We start from the raw sequence: 16,459 nt of genomic DNA, 5'->3' as shown, positions 1-16,459 counted from the left end.
TCAAAAATGAACAGTTAATCGCAGCCACACGAGACCGCCGTAGTTTGGATTCTCTTTCCAAAACGGCTCAAATGTGATGTAGTTGCGAAAGATGGTTTCTGTTTACACTTTCATGCAACCTTATTCGTCGAAAAATTTTCACAAATATACTTCACGCATTCAATAAAACTATGTCTATTTTCTTATGCGTCTGTTTTATCGTCATTGTAATGCTGCCACTTTTAGCATTGTTATCTTATAACTTACCGTAAAAAATCGTTAAAATTTTTAACCTTAGCTCGAAGGAGTACATATCATTGTCTGATAATCATGACAAGCCTGTTGGTCACCTGTGATAATCGAAAATTGCTGCAAAAATTATTTGCGCAAAGTATTGGGTCACATGATCAGAGAACGACTTGACGATTAGACCCAACCGAAACAAAACTGTAAAGTAGCGAACATCTATATTTGATACGGGGTCTGCGGTAAAACCCAAAGTGTTTGTCATAAACTAGTCCTACGATAAGTTTTATATTGAGCTTTGTATTGGCCTTTCAATTCACGTGAGAACATACGTGACAAGACGATGACCAAATTTCGTGACTACGTCATCGAAATAAAGGGATTCTAATCTACGACCGCTTTCGTTTTTGAGCTTTTAAGAGCTTGTAATCACATTCCCACATATTTGGCACTTAAAAACACATCAGAGTAAGACATGGTGAATCTTTTGGTACCAAATATCTGTAACGTGAATTTTGTTGCAAGTCAACCTTTAAAGATGTGGTTGCGTCAAATTTGAGTTGATTTTAAAATAAAGCATTTTTTTTTGTCTATCAGTCGATATGTTGTTTGTTGTGTTAGGCGATCTCATTGCCAAGATATTGCCACTAAACTGATCCAAAAATTAAGCAAAACAATAGTTCTTGTGCTTGACAATAATGAACAGACCTTGAGAGCCACAACAGTTCTTGTGCTTGACAATAATGAACAGACCTTAAGAGCCACTGAAAAAACTACAAGAACAACTGGTGAAATTAACTGAGGCTAGAAGCTAGTACAAACCAATCATGGAAAAATTTTTAAATTCACCAAGTGGTCTTAAACTTTTGCGAATGACTGTAGATCATTGTCACAGATTCTGAGTACTGTATATACGTAGTATACATGTAGTATAGTAAACAAAGTAATAGTATGACAATAGCTATTGCACAATACACTGATGAATCATACAGTATTAGTTCAGTGGATTATGATTAGCCCTTTATATATGTAGATGTACAAGTTTTGATGAGTCATGATCATAAATTTAGAATATTGTTCTATTACTAGATTTTTTCAGAATGGATTTTCTGGAATTTTCTAGAATAATTGTAAGAAGGTATAAATAGTCTGACTGCAGCTAATACATGGCATTTCATAACAATTCAGTTTACATCGTACATGTCTACAAGTCAGCAATAAAGGATTATTTTATACTCTCACAGCAATCTTCTGCATATTATTATATAGACACTATATTACTTATACATAGTTGGCCGCAATATTACACCCGGAAGTCTTAACTCTTAGCCTTGTGCAGACATCATGATACAATCATAACACCAGATATCTCGAACCTGTCACATTGCATCAATACTTTGTGACAAACTTGGGGGCTGCTCCGGGAATATCTACCGTTCGTCAGGATTATATCAGTCTAACTCACGCAAGACATAAAGAGTACCAAGACAGTCAGTAATGGCGGAGACTAGTATGAGCAGTATGCGGAGGGCAATGGATATGGGCGGGAAGCTTGGATTAAAGGATGCTGAGCTAGCCAAATTCATTGAAGAAAACGAACCAAAGTTCGCAGCGAAGATTGAACGCGAGGAGAGACGCGAGGAGAGACGGATGGAACGAGAAGCCAAAAAAAGCCGAAGCTGAGGACAGACAACTCCAAATGCATATGAAGCAAATTGAAATAGACAGCCAGAAACAAGCAAGAGAGTTAGAGATGCAAAGAGAGATAGAAAAAAGAGGTTAGCGCATGAGCTCGAGATGAAAAAACTGGAAGTGGAGAGTATTAGAGTGGACGACTCCAAAAATGAGAGTACAGGACTGGAGTGGGTTAGTAATAAACCTAAACTACCAGTATTTTATGAAAAAACAGACGACATGGATAGTTACCTACAGCGATTTGAATGGATAGCTGAAAACTATCGGTGGGATAAAGCTGAATGGTCGTTCCATTTGAGCCAATATCTCAAAGGTAAGGCTACAGAGACTTACACTAGAATGGCGGCAGTGAATAGGAAGGACTACGATCAGGTGAAGGAAGCTCTGTTAAAACGCTACAATCTCACGGAGGAAGGCTGCAGAAAGCGATTCAGAGAGAGTAAAGCCGAGCACGACGAAACACCACAACAATTTCTAGTTCGACTCAGTACCTACATTAACAAGTGGGTGGAGCTATCGAACTGCAAAGACCTAAAAGAACTCAACTTGCGAGAACAGTTCATAGCGGCATGTCCTACGGATCTCGCTGTACATCTAAAGGAGATGAAATTTGACAGCTGTGACGAGTTGGCTGAAGCTGCTGACTGATACCTGACAGCTCATGGTCGCAAGATGTCATTCATAAGGAAGACAACTCCAAATGAAACAACCATCACCTGCCACAGTTGTAACGAAAAGGGGCATATTGCCAAACAGTGTAATAAGAAGCCTCAGAAGTACTGCTTACACTGCAAGATGAATAACCATAATACAGCCGACTGTCGGAGACTCAAGACACCTACGCACAAGGCGGGTGTGACTGAAGGGGAAACAAATCCAGAAGAACAGAGTACGGATGAAATTAAGCTAAGTGGGAAGCCTCACGTACAAGTAGCATGTTGTGAAGGTAAAGTTGTTAAAATGGAGAATAGAGTAAACCTGGTTGGAGGTTATGTAAATGGTAAGCAAGTGGAGATGACTAGAGATACTGGATGCACCACAGTGGTGGTCAAGAAATCGCTGGTAAAGTACACAGGAGAGGAAAGATATCTACGAATGGCAGATAACACTGCTAGAAAACTGTCATTTGCTAAAATCATCATCGATACACCATTCTATCAGGGAGACGTAACGGCGACGGTTATGGAGACGCTCATTCACGATCTAATGCTTGGAAATATTCCAGGCGCTCGATCCCCATGTGATCCACTACCAGAACAGGATCAGGAGTGTTCCGTGGTTACACGCGCACAAGCTATCAAGAATAAACAAGGAGAAAAACCACTATCAGTTGTCAGCAATAAAGACATCGAAGTAAACAGAGAAGACCTCATCAAGTCGCAGAGAGAAGACGACTCTTTAAAGAGGCTGTATGACGCTACAGAAGCAATAACGAAAGGCAAACAACAAACCAGGTTCATGGTGAAGAAGGACATCCTTTATGGTGAATATTATCACCCAGAGTACAACAGCGGACAGTCGACAAAACAAGTAGTTGTACCGAAAACTCTATGTGTCGCTGTGATGAGACACGCCCACGATTCTATATTGAGTGGACATCTGGGAATCCGTAAAACTACTGATCGAATCCTAACCAACTTCTTCTGGCCGGGTCTACATGATGAAGTTACGAGATTCTGTCGATCCTGCGACATCTGTCAACGCACAGTAAAGAAAGGTTCAGTACAGAAGGTTCCCTACAGCGGACTCCACTGATTGAGACTACATTCAAGCGCTGCGCTGTCGACTTGATTGGACCAATTAACCCTCCGAGTGAAAAAGGGTATAGATATATACTAACTCTGGTGGACTACGCTACTCGATACCCCGAGAGAAAGGTTCAGTACAGAAGGTTCCCTACAGCGGACTCTACTGATTGAGACTCCATTCAAGCGCTGCGCTGTCGACTTGATTGGACCAATTAACCCTCCGAGTGAAAAAGGGCATAGATATATACTAACTCTGGTGGACTACACTACTCGATACCCCGAGGCTGTTCCACTGAAAGAGATAAGCTCAGAAGCAGTGGCTGAAGTTCTAATCGACATTTACAATCGGGTTGGAATACCTGAAGAAGTAATCAGTGATCAAGGGACACAATTCATATCTGAGTACATGGAAGTGTTTGCCAGACTGCTCGGCATGAGGCAGATGCCGACAACTCCCTATGATGCTATGGCTAATGGACTGGTGGAGCGATTCAATGGCACACTGAAGTCAATGCTGAAAAAGTTATGCCATCAGCAGCCAAGACAGTAGCACAGATACATTAACTCAGCACTAGTTGCCTACAGAGAGGTCCCACAGAAATCTACTGGATTCTCACCATTCGAGCTGTTGTACGGAAGGACAGTACGAGGGCTGATGGATATTCTACGACAGCTATAGACACAGGATGATGCCAATGGAGAGACCAAGAGTAGCTACCAACACGTGTTTGATCTGCGTGCTAAGCTGGAAGATACGATGGAGTTGGCTCAGAAAGCGCTAGAAGGAAATAAGCAGAGGTACAAGCATTACTTCGACAAGAAGGCAAAGAAAAGGGAATTTCAAAAAGGGGACAATGTTCTCATCCTGCTCCCTACTAACCACAACAAGTAACTAATGCACTGGCAGGGACCATACAACGTAGAGGAGTAGGTCGGGATAAACGCATACCGAGTTCAGGTCAAATGTAAAAGCCGAACCTATCACGCTAACATGCTGAAGAAATACTACGTGAGAGATAATGAAAAGGAAATAACTGAGGTAGCTGGTATCGGAGAAGTAGAAGAAGAGGAAGGCACACTGGTGGAGTTGTATTCGGGAAAGTCAGTTGGAACTGTGAAAGATCTGAAGATGGGAGAAAACATATCTGAGGAGCAGAGAAAGCAGATCACGGACATCGTCAAGGACTACACAGATATATTCACAGACAGACCGGGAAACTGCAATCTCATCAAACATCCGATTACTCTAACCAGTAACAAGCCCATCAAATCCAAACCGTACACATTACCTTATGCGGTGAAGGAATCACTTAGAGAAGATATAAAAGATATGCTGAACACAGGGATCATCAGAGAATCAAACTCTCCATATGCATCACCAGTCGTACTCATGAAAAAGCCTGATGGATCCAATCGACTATGCGCTGACTACCGGAACTTGAACAAAATAACAGTGTTCGATCCAGAGCCAATGACAACAGCAAGCGATCTCTTTCAAAAGATCAGCGGTGATCACCACTTCTCGAAGGTAGATCTAACTAAGGGCTACTGGCAAATTCCTGTAGAGGAGAGTGATATACCGAAGACTGCATTTGTCACTCCAGATGGGCAATACGAGTTGATCAGGATGCCGTTTGGGATGATCAACTCTGGAGCAACATTTGTACGTAGCATGAAGAAGCTATTAGAGGATTTACCAGGAGTAGACAACTACATCGATGACATCATCATACACACTGCCAAATGGGAGGATCACATGGACACACTGAGAGAACAATTCACCCGTTGGGCCAAGGCACAGCTCACAAGCCAAACAGACGAAATGCTACCTCGGTGGAACATCTATAGAGTTCCTAGGTCACAAGATCGATCAGGGAGAACTGAAACCGATGGAAGACAATGTGGAGAAAATCACTGAAGCTCCAAGGCCGCGGACCAAGACTCAAGTACGGTTGTTTCTAGGATTGACTGGCTACTACCCAGAGTTCGTCCCAAATTACGCGGCGGTAGCAACTCCTCCGTCAGACTTGACTAAAAAAGGACAACCTAATAAAGTTATCTGGACAGATGCGCAAGAGAAGGCATACCGGAAACTAAGAGCGACCATAACCGAGAAACCAGTTCTGAAACTACCAGACATAACGAAGTAGTTCACCCTAAGGACTGACGCGTCGGACACTGGACTCGGAGCTGTACTACTACAGGAACATGATAGAAAGCTATTTCCTGTCAGCTATGCGAGCAGAAAACTACTGGACCGCGAAAGGAATTACTCAACAATAGAGAAAGAGTGCCTGGCAATTGTATGGGATGTAAAGAAATATCTACCATATCTCTATGGCGTGGAGTTCATACTACAAAAGGGTCACCAACCACTAACCTACATCAATCGAGCAAAGTATGAGAACAGCAGAGTGATGAGATGGGCACTATATCTACAGGATTATCGCATGACAGTGGAATCGATCAAAGGAAAAGACAACGTCGGAGCGGACTACATGAGCAGAATAGACTCAGAATCTTAATGCTGGAAATTTGACTATAAATTTCCTCTTGAATGGGGAGTTGTCACAGATTCTGAGTACTGTATATAGTATACATGTAGTATAGTAAACAAAGTAATAGTATGACAATAGCTATTGCACAATACACTGATGAATCACAGTATTAGTTCAGTGGATTATGATTAGCCCTTTATATATGTAGATGTACAAGTTTTGATGAGTCATGATCATAAATTTAGAATATTGTTCTATTACTAGATTTTTCCTGAATGGATTTTCTGGAATTTTCTAGAATAATTGTAAGAAGGTATAAATAGTCTGACTGCAGCTAATACATGGCAGTTCATAACAATTCAGTTTACATCGTACATGTCTACAAGTCAGCAATAAAGGATTATTTTATACTCTCACAGCAATCTTCTGCATATTTTTATATAGACACTATATTAGTACTTATATAGTACTTATACAGTGTATTAGTAACTTATACATAGTTAGCCGCAATATTACACCCGGACGTCTTAACTCTTAGCCTTGTGCAGACATCATGATACAATCACAACACCAGATATCTCGAACCTGTCACATTGCATCACTACTTTGTGACAATCATGCAGCCAGCTAACCTTAGACGTGATGAAGATGTCCTCTCTTTTTACTGTTCCATCAGCAAACTTGGCAGTCAAAGCCTCACCTACTTCCTTTTCATTTCCATAGACGTATGCACAGTCAATGTGTCTGTAGCCAGCATCGATAGCACATTTGACAGCAGTAGCGACTTCTCCTGGTTTAGACTAAACATACCAAACAAGACTTAACTAGCACTAGGCAAGCCACTCAAAGCATTGGCTAAAGTTGGTTCACACTATATCACAGTATCTCGGTGTTGATGCCACAATACTTCGGTGATCGTCGATGATAACGATGTTCACACTATCACAAACCCATCCGTGTTTGCATCAGTGACGTAGTGTTCTCATATTTCTTTTCAAATTTTGGCGAAGAAACCTCTTTGTTTTCGTATGACTGAAATCAAATACTAGTTCCGCAGCAATGGCCATAAACAGAAATAAATCAATCATGCTATCGGTGACCGCGAATTACCATCGCCAAAATGGTTCACATTTGAAAGGCGGTCGTCCATGCTCGGCAAAATGTCAGGAAGGTTTGACAGCTGTAAACTTTCCCCTCATGTCTGCATTGCTTCGTCAATGCCATTGGTTTACGGTTCACATAATCAACGATGAACGCCGAAAGGAAGAAGCGGACCTACGGCGATATAGTGTGAACGAGGTTTAAGACTATGGAGTGCAATAAAAAAGTGCAATATTTTTGCATTTAACTGCAACTGTGGAAAAAAGGTAGTTTCTACAATTTCAAAAAAAAACCGCGACAAAAGCTATTTACTCTAGGACACTTATTTCGCTAGTATTTAGTTTCGTGAGTAGCGCACAGAGTAAAATTTCGCTGCAACTTAATTTCGTGGCTCTGATGAGTGCGAAAATATAGTGATGTGAAAATAAATGCAGTGGAAAAAACAGATTATATTCCTCAGGTCCAGTTTGCTAATAAGAAACAAAATTCAATTTGGGACTAGTTCGTATTTGTAAACCGCAGGTTGAAATGTGTGGGTGAGATCGATAATTCAATTTGATCACTTGCTGCCATTGTTTCTTAGACTATCAATGACGTCTAGGTCTCTCCTGCTGTGACTTTCACACTCGAATCCCAAGAAGAAGAAAATAGATAGGTAACAACCAATTTCACAACCAAAACTGTATAACCCTTTCGCTGCCATAAACGCATTTATGCGTTTTCTAGGGGCCATTGCCATAAACGCATTTTTGGACTTTTTCAGCAATTGCGTGGTAACCTGATTTTATTATTCGTTGACCACATAACCCACGGTCTTTAAGAGTTTTATGAAATTGACTGTGTTGTCCTAAGATTTCTCTATAAAATCAGCCTAAAACAACGAAGCAATTTCAAACTTTGGTTTGAGAATTTTTAATCTAAAAACAAACATTTTTTTGTGAGTTCATTAACTACCGCGCCCGAGTCATAAAACAGGTAATTAGTTGTAGATGAAATTTTAGCCAATCAATATTTAGATTTTCGTGATTATACAGATAATTAAAGCACCCTAGAACACTTATGTATTCGCGGCATCTAACTTTCGCGTTTTCGCGGCAACAGCCTCTCGCGAAAATTTCATGAACGAAACTAAACTATCATAACGAATGAGCGAAAACGCGAAAATAAATGGCTTTCTTCATTGATATTCAAAATAAAATCGTCATATTAGAAATGCAGGCAATTTTCGTGTGTGGTTGGCTCATTGGGCAAGTTTTGCTAAACTCATTATAGCTAATACACCGACTGAGCAGCTTGGCAAAACAAATTAAGATAATAAATTTTTTTTGGAAAAGCCTAGACAAATGAAGAAGATGATGATATTAGTTTAGTCATTGAATTTGTAACTGATGAGGATGACAGTCTGGTAGGGAAAGTCATAAAATTGAATAATAATTATTGTGGTGATGAATTTTATTACCAACCAAAAGCAATAACAACCCGGGGCCATGGCCACCGCGGCACCGCGTGCTATAAATACTTGGATTCTAATATTGGTACAACATCAGTCACTGCGGCAGGGACCTTGACGTCATTGATAGTCCAGGAGACAAACTGCAGCAAGCGATCAAATTGCATTATTGATCTCGCCTACACATTTCTACCTGCGGTTCACAAATACAAACTACCGTACTTTTCGGACAATTAGCCGCTACTTTTTTCTGATGATTTGAGCCATGCGGCTTATAGGTAGGCCTACAAGGGTGCAGCTAATCACTGTGGCTTTCTTTCACCGCAAATCTCCAATTAGTGCACTTCTAGCTGTGAAAGAAAATACGAAACAATGCCTCATGGTACTGTCCCGTTAGGCACTAAGTTAAAAAGCGTCTGATAATACGAAACTGTGCCGTTCTGCACTGTTCCGTTTTAAATGGCAAAGTTGCTGCCGCGTTAAAAAGCACAGTCCTTAGTTCTGCGGCCTATAGTAAGGTGCGGCTTATGTATTGTTTTATTATCGTTTTTGGAAAATAAAGCACATGTAGCTTATATAGAGGTGCGGTTTATAGTCTAAACAGTACGGTAGTCCCAAATTGAAAAATATTTCGTACCAGTGAACTGGACCTGAGGAATCTAATGTTTGTTCCACTGCATTTATTTTCACATCGCTATATTTTTGCACTCATCAAAGCTGCGAAATTAAGTTCCTGCGAAATTTTACTCTGTATGCTACTCACGAAACTAAATACTAGCGAAATATAAGTGTCCTAGGGTAGCAGCATCGTCTTTAATGTCTGTTCACAACCAAAACTGTATAATGTGATTGGAGCTGGTGAGGGTTGATATTTGTTTTGGTTGGTAATAAAATTCATCACTACAATGATTATTCTTCAATTTTATGACTTCACCTACCAGACTTTCATCCTCATCAGTTACAAATTCGGTGACTAAACTGATATCATCCTAATTTACTTTGCCATGTTGCTGTCTGTGTATTAGCTATAATGAGTTCACCAGAAATTTCCCATTGAGCCCAACCACAGACGAAAATTGCCTGCATTTCTAATGTGAAGATTTTATTGTGGATATCAATGAACAAAGCTATTTAATTTCGCATTTTCGCTCGTTTGTTACGACAGTTTAGTTTCGCTGATGAAATTTTCGCGAGAGGATGACACCGCGAAAATGCGAAAGTTAGATGACGCGAATACATAAGTGTCCTAGGGTATTGAAGCTTGATACGTCAGCATTTGATACTGGACATATATTTAATTTTTACTTTATTGGAGCTTGATAAGTCAACATTTGATACTGGACGAATATTTAACTTTACTTTATTGGAGCATGATATGTCAGCATCTGATACTGGACGGATATTTAACTTTACTTTATTGGAGTTTGATATGTCAGCATTTGATACTGGACGGATATTTAACTTTACTTTGTTGGAGCTTGATATGTCAGCATTTGATACTGGACGGATATTTAACTTTACTTTATTGGAGCTTGATATGTCAGCATTTGATACTGGACGGATATTTAACTTTACTTTATTGGAGCTTGATATGTCAGCATTTGATACTGGACGGATATTTAACTTTACTTGATCAGCTTATTAGACCTATTAACTCATTCGCACCCAGGCGCGAGTAAACTCACGTATTTATAACGTTGCTAGGCACCTAACGCGAGTTAACTTACATCAGAAATTTACCAACTCTTTGCATCGTTATTTTCAAATCATAAAAGAATATTTTTGATTAGTTAGAAAGAAAAATTTCTGGCCAATCAGAAAAACTTCAAAATACGCCTCTATGACGTCTCTGGCAAAAGTTATAACCAAATTAGTACACCCATCTCAATATCTGCCAAAACCGGAAATCATGCCGACTTGAAATTTTATCGTTCGCGATAATTCTTTTTCAACTCCTTAAGTAAATATGCAGATTCAGAAGTGGTAAGACATTGAAAGACTGCATAAATCAAATTAAAACATTATTTTTAATGTTTTAAAGTTTTTATCAACTTTTAATTTTGCCAATTTGAATCGTTATGCTCGAATAAAAATGCACTTATCAGGCTGCTAGCCGTAGTGAGACTAACTTTATTTTTCAGTTTCGAAAAGATCATATTGATTCTTAGAGCTGTCTATGAAATCTGAAAAGTCAAGAGCAGAGTCATTGAACATATTTTTATTATTTGAAACATTTTCATGATGTTTTATTTGAGTTATATTGGCATACAGATTTGCTATGCTTTTGTTTGAAGGATGATAGTCGTGAGGAAAAGTTCGAAGTTAGAGTTTCGTGACTTTCATGTTCATGACTAACTGCATATGTGTAAATAATATTCATAACTGTATTATATGCAATAAATAAGTAATTTCAGTCAAACTTTGTATATTTTGCAATTTTTATGGTGCAAATCTAACTTTGTTTCAGCATATGACAATTTTTTAAAAATTGGAAATTTCCTGAAACTACCTTCTTTGAGGCCCGTAAAAGGGATATGAGTTGTCTATATGAATGTGATATAATTTGAAAGAAGAGACTTGGCTGGTTCTTGTAAAATTTGAATGAGTAAATTATCTCAAGTCTGTCTTCAGTATTAGTAATTTGAATTATGGCAACTTTCTGAAAAATTAGCCGTATCTGGGGCTAATCGCCTAGGAATTCGTCAGGTGGGAATGAGTTAAGAGTTGCCAAAATCTTGTTTAACCTATCACAAGAGTTATAGAACATATTATGTTACATGTTAGATATAGCAATGTTCATTGCAGGATGCATTATTTGTAGATATTATTAGTTGGTTAGTCATACATGTAGGTGCTGCAACTTTGTTAGTCATACATGTAGGTGCTACAACTTTGTTAGTCATACATGTAGGTGCTGCAGCTTTGTCAGTCATACATGTACGTAGGTGCTGCAACTTTGTTAGTCATACATGTAGGTGCTGCAACTTTGTTAGTCATACATGTAGGTGCTGCAACTTGTTAGTCATACATGTAGGTGCTGCAACTTTGTTAGTCATACATGTAGGTGCTGCAACTTTGTTGCAACTATCCTGATTAATTTTCGAAAAGGTTGAACTTTACTATGTTCGAATAAGATAAGACATATACTTGGTGATCATTTACAAATACCATTTTCATGGCAACAAAAAAATAGATGTTCCTAAGATTTATGACTAGCACATTAAAAATCAACTTTGCAACTCAATGGAAACAGCCAATGCAGATTGCTTTACCTTTTGCGTAATATTGACCAATAAGCTTATATTTTGAACATGCTTAGAGAAAACCAAGCGTCAAGGGAGAAGTCTAGTGTCTAGAGCAAGACTACAAAGAAAAAATTAAAATCCCAGGTCTCGTAAAGATGGTTATTACATCTAATCAAAAGAACTAGTGTTATGACTGTGAAGATACGCTAGTCTACGCATGTACACGTATCAACTATGTTTCAGCTAACTTGTTATTATGAATAAGCCGAAGCATTACCGGCATTCCTTTTTCCATTTTGCTGAAAACTGATCAGACCTTTGAATATATGTGTTTTGAATTTACCAGTTGCATCTGAAAAATGAAGGATTGTGCATTTAAATCTAAAGACTCATACTGATCAAGACTTTACAGAGCATAGCATTATCTTTTATTTTATTTAATGGGCAAATACTTATTTATTATCTTTGTTATGGGGTAGCAATGTTTTGCAGGCCCATGTTAGCTGAAGCAAGTTAGAGACAAACTAGCTATGACATTATAACCTCTTAAAAATAATACTTTTGCAAATCTAAGGATAGCAATAGACCTGGGGCAAAGCATATTTAACCAATTGTTCAGAATACAATGTATTCTTTTCTTCATAGATAAGAATATGCAGGCAAATATTCAGTGTTAAGATAGCTATTTATACCAGATTCACATTAGCTAAATCAAAATGCAGATTCACAATGTTACTAAAAACTACTCAGAACCAAGTCCAAAATAAAATTGATAACCTTGTATAAATCTAGGGCTTAGATTTATACAAGGCAGTCAATTTTATTTGTAAAGAAAGTAAAAATATCAAACTCTGTTAGTATGGCCAGTTCCGCAGTCTAAATATCTAAAAGAAAAATACGTAAAAGACAAGTAAATGAAAGAAAATTCAGTCAAAAAAACAATAGACCTTACTATTTTTGAGGAAATTTTAAGGGATTCCAGCCTACGGCTGTTTTTTAACTGTTTGTTTTTGAGCTTTCAAGAGCTTGTAATCACATTTCCATATATTTTGAACCTATAACACAACAGAATAAGAGATGGTGAACCTTTTGATACCAAATAGCTGCAATGTAAAATATTTTGCAAAAACCTTTAAAGATTTGGAGGATTTTAATACTTGTTTCCAATGATTTACTTTTCTACAACACTTTTTACAAATTAAACTTCCAATTCTGGTAACTAGAAACTTTAGTTAAAATAATTTAGCATGGCAGCTGAGACCTAACCTTGTGATCGCAAGTATGCAAAAGGTTTTGCTATCATTATTTGCTATGTCATTGACAAACATGAATGCAATCTATTGATATATTTACCAGCTAATTCGTGACAGAATAGTTTTGTCGTACTTGTTATATGCCTACTGTTACAACAAAAAGGTTTTGTTGTCGATGTAAGAAACAGCCTCAAAGATAAAATATTTTCTGCTAATTTGATACCGACCAAATAAACTGATAAAAAAGAAATTTATCATCAATGCCTTTATTTGGAGTGTAAAGTATTAGAAAGCCATTTTAAATGTTGTCCTTATGTCGTGAAATTCCTTACGACTCTTTGATAATACCGGAGTCTTAATAAATTTTACGACAGGCGGCAGGCCATAAGGAGCCATGTCACAATTTTTGTTATACCTTTGGTTAATTGCACTATCCCAGCCTTATCATTCGAACATTCCAAGCGTGTCTACGTTTCATTACCAGGATGCATTAAAAAACATCTTTGGAAAGCTCGATCGTACGTTCTCGAAAATTCATACCGTTTGCAACTTATGTGCTTACCTGCCATGTGCCGAATCCTATCTGTGGCATCTCACAACCATTGTGAAACTTTAAGGTTGCCATACTGATTGTTTCTCAGAATAGCAATTTATCGTTTTTAAAAGCTTGTACTGTACTCGCCTACTACGTTCAATCCGAACAGTCACACGGACACCGCAGAAGTTCAAGAACGTTAATCGAGCTTTGGTAATGGCGAAAAATGGAGACTATTCTATTTTCCACCCGCTCTATGTCCCGCCTTTTATACAAATCGGCTGATGTTGAGCGAAAGACAACACAACTTCAAAACGACTTTTGGATTTGTAACTTCGGTATTACCAATTGGCACCCGCTTTTATAAAAACACAGTCTCAATCAAATTCGCAGATCTCAATTCAATTGACTCAGTCAAAAATCACAGTCGCTCTCTTGTTTCTATACGTATACTCGTTGTACTACCGGCGTTGCCAAGGTAATAAATTAGTCTTTGGGCAGAAAATTTATTTGTGCGTATTTAACATAAAACAACATTTGCCATTCTAACTTTCAAACTACATATGGTTGTGAAAGTCAGCGCTGACTAACCACTTGCAAATGGGTTCTGCGTGTAAGTTGTCTTACACCCAATAAGTAATAGCTCTCATGCGCAACTGTAATTGTTGCAAGCAAGTGTCTGGTAAATAATGGCTTTTTATTTACACAAGCTCTATAAGCATGAAAAGATAGAACAATTAAATACAATTCATTACAATCAATGGTATCAATGGGCGGCTGTATATCATTGCTACAATCAAGCGTAATGCTGAAATGAGTTACAAATAATAAATACTCAAACAGTTACGCTTGTAAATGTATAAATGTTAAGATATATATGTATTTACAAAGCTGCACAGAGGTTGGTTAATGTTACCACACTGTTCTTAATGAAAATTAAAAACATAATTCTCAGTCCTTAGTTCTGTCGTTCGTAGTCTGTATCACTTGTTCTGTGCTTTTTGTTCTCTCCCTTAACACTGGAGCACCTTTGCTTATATAGCAAGGGCTGAGCGTTACTCTACGGGCTGTCCACGCAAACTGGCTTTTAAATTACAGGGCTAATCTGAGAATGGCTGAACACTTTTAGTAATTAAAGCAGCTCAGCTTGGTAAATCCATCACATTCTACACTCCTAGATGCATTGCCAGTATTGTAATATTGGTTCACAAGCGTCGATAAAAGATGGATTATGGATCCAGCTCAAATGTTGACAACCCTGTTGTAACCTTAGGTTACAATGCTTAGTTGTCCTTACAATGCAGCTGGTTAGAATGAGTTGAATGTTTTGAGTGGCGGTCGACGTTATAACAAGGCTTGAAGCCGTAGATAAAGGCATCCAAGACTCTCCAAGCAAGTATCCAAACTTGGTGTCATCGGGCATACCAATATCTTCTTTTAAGGCTTCGAAGCTCAATATAACACATGATCCGTTAACCAAGGAGGTTTTCTCAAGGCGCGTCTTGACCGTTCAGGAGGCAGAACTTGTTTTTCCTCGGACATGTTGAGATCATCAAAATGCTGGTCGAATGCAGCATCTGCTGATGCTGGATCCTATTCTGCCCCGATATGCTCTTCCATATCACTGAGAGAATCATTCCTTGGCTGCTCAACATCCAAGCTGGTTCTTGGGCTTTTCAGTTGTTCAACTGGATCAGATGCCAGCATAAACAGCTTGACACGACATTCATTGACAGTTCCTTGACAAGCAACTTTGTAAGTGCCGTTGTCAAGACCTTCTTCACAATGTACGGCCCATTAAACTTCGGTAGTAGTTTTGGGTAGATCCCTTTTTGTCTCCGTTTGTTTGTACTAACACCAGATCAATTTCTTTGAAGATTGCATCCTCCTGATCAGGTAATCTAGGAGGCTGCATTTGTCGAGTGCGAATCAACCGGTAAGCAGTATCTAACTGATGTTGCATATGTGAGGCATATTCACTTCGTGTATTCTCATCGACATCATGTGTGCCACCCGTTAGCTGGTCAGGTAGCCTACATTCCCGCCCTAGCATCAAATAGTTCACGGTTTTCTCTGTAGCTGCATGTGTGGTTGCTCTAAAAGCCCTCATGATCTGCGGTAGCATAATGTCTCAGTTTTCTTGAGCTTCCATCTGAGTAAGTAAAAGACAGCAAAGGGAATCGCCCAAAGTTCTATCTTTACGCTCCACCACCCCATTAGATTGGGGATGATTGGCATTTGTACTAGTTTTAGTGATTTTCCCCATGGCGCAAAATTCTGTCATAAAGTCACCTTCGCGCTGTGTTTCTCGGTCACTATGGAGCTCTTCAGGTAATCCGAAGTAGCAAAAGACACAGCTATCTAAAGCCTAAGTAATTATAGTAGCGGTAGCATCAGGTAGAGGTATAATAGCATCCTGCCAATGAGTAAAATGGACCTTTTGCCATGGACGGCCAATCTAGATAGGTCCATGATTCGAAGAATGATGCAACCTCCTGACTTCGCTCGCTGACATATTTCGCAGGTGTTCACTATACGTCGAACATCAGAAGTCATTCCAGGCCAGTACCATCTCAGTCTAAGTCTCCGGAGGGTCCTCATTATCCCGGCATGAGAAATGGTATGCATGTTCCACACAACCTGCTTCTGCATGTTCATAGGACAAAGTATCACTTCTCGAGATCTTTTTCCAACAAGTATATGAGTTAC

The 16,459-nt window shown here is 38.8% G+C and overlaps 1 protein-coding gene and 1 pseudogene across 1 annotated transcript in view; one reads left to right on the top strand and one right to left on the bottom strand.

The window, feature by feature from the left end:
* LOC137388685 (aldo-keto reductase family 1 member B1-like) overlaps positions 1-13,983 on the bottom strand; it is a 55,987-nt gene extending 42,004 nt beyond the window's left edge. The window contains exons 1-2 of the mRNA XM_068075144.1: positions 13,778-13,983; positions 6,799-6,966 (exon numbers count right to left, since the gene is read on the bottom strand). Coding sequence (XP_067931245.1) covers positions 6,799-6,966; positions 13,778-13,840 — 231 coding nt within the window. The 5' untranslated portion in view covers positions 13,841-13,983. The remainder of the gene's footprint in view (positions 1-6,798; positions 6,967-13,777) is intronic.
* Positions 2,593-5,818, top strand: LOC137387042 (uncharacterized; annotated as a pseudogene).
* Positions 13,984-16,459: the final 2,476 nt, after the last annotated feature.

This window comes from Watersipora subatra, chromosome 2, assembly GCF_963576615.1.
Source record: "Watersipora subatra chromosome 2, tzWatSuba1.1, whole genome shotgun sequence".
In the NCBI taxonomy this organism is placed as follows: domain Eukaryota; kingdom Metazoa; phylum Bryozoa; class Gymnolaemata; order Cheilostomatida; family Watersiporidae; genus Watersipora; species Watersipora subatra.
The sequence above is the reverse complement of the archived record's forward strand: the minus strand, read 5'-3'. Positions and strand labels throughout refer to the sequence as shown.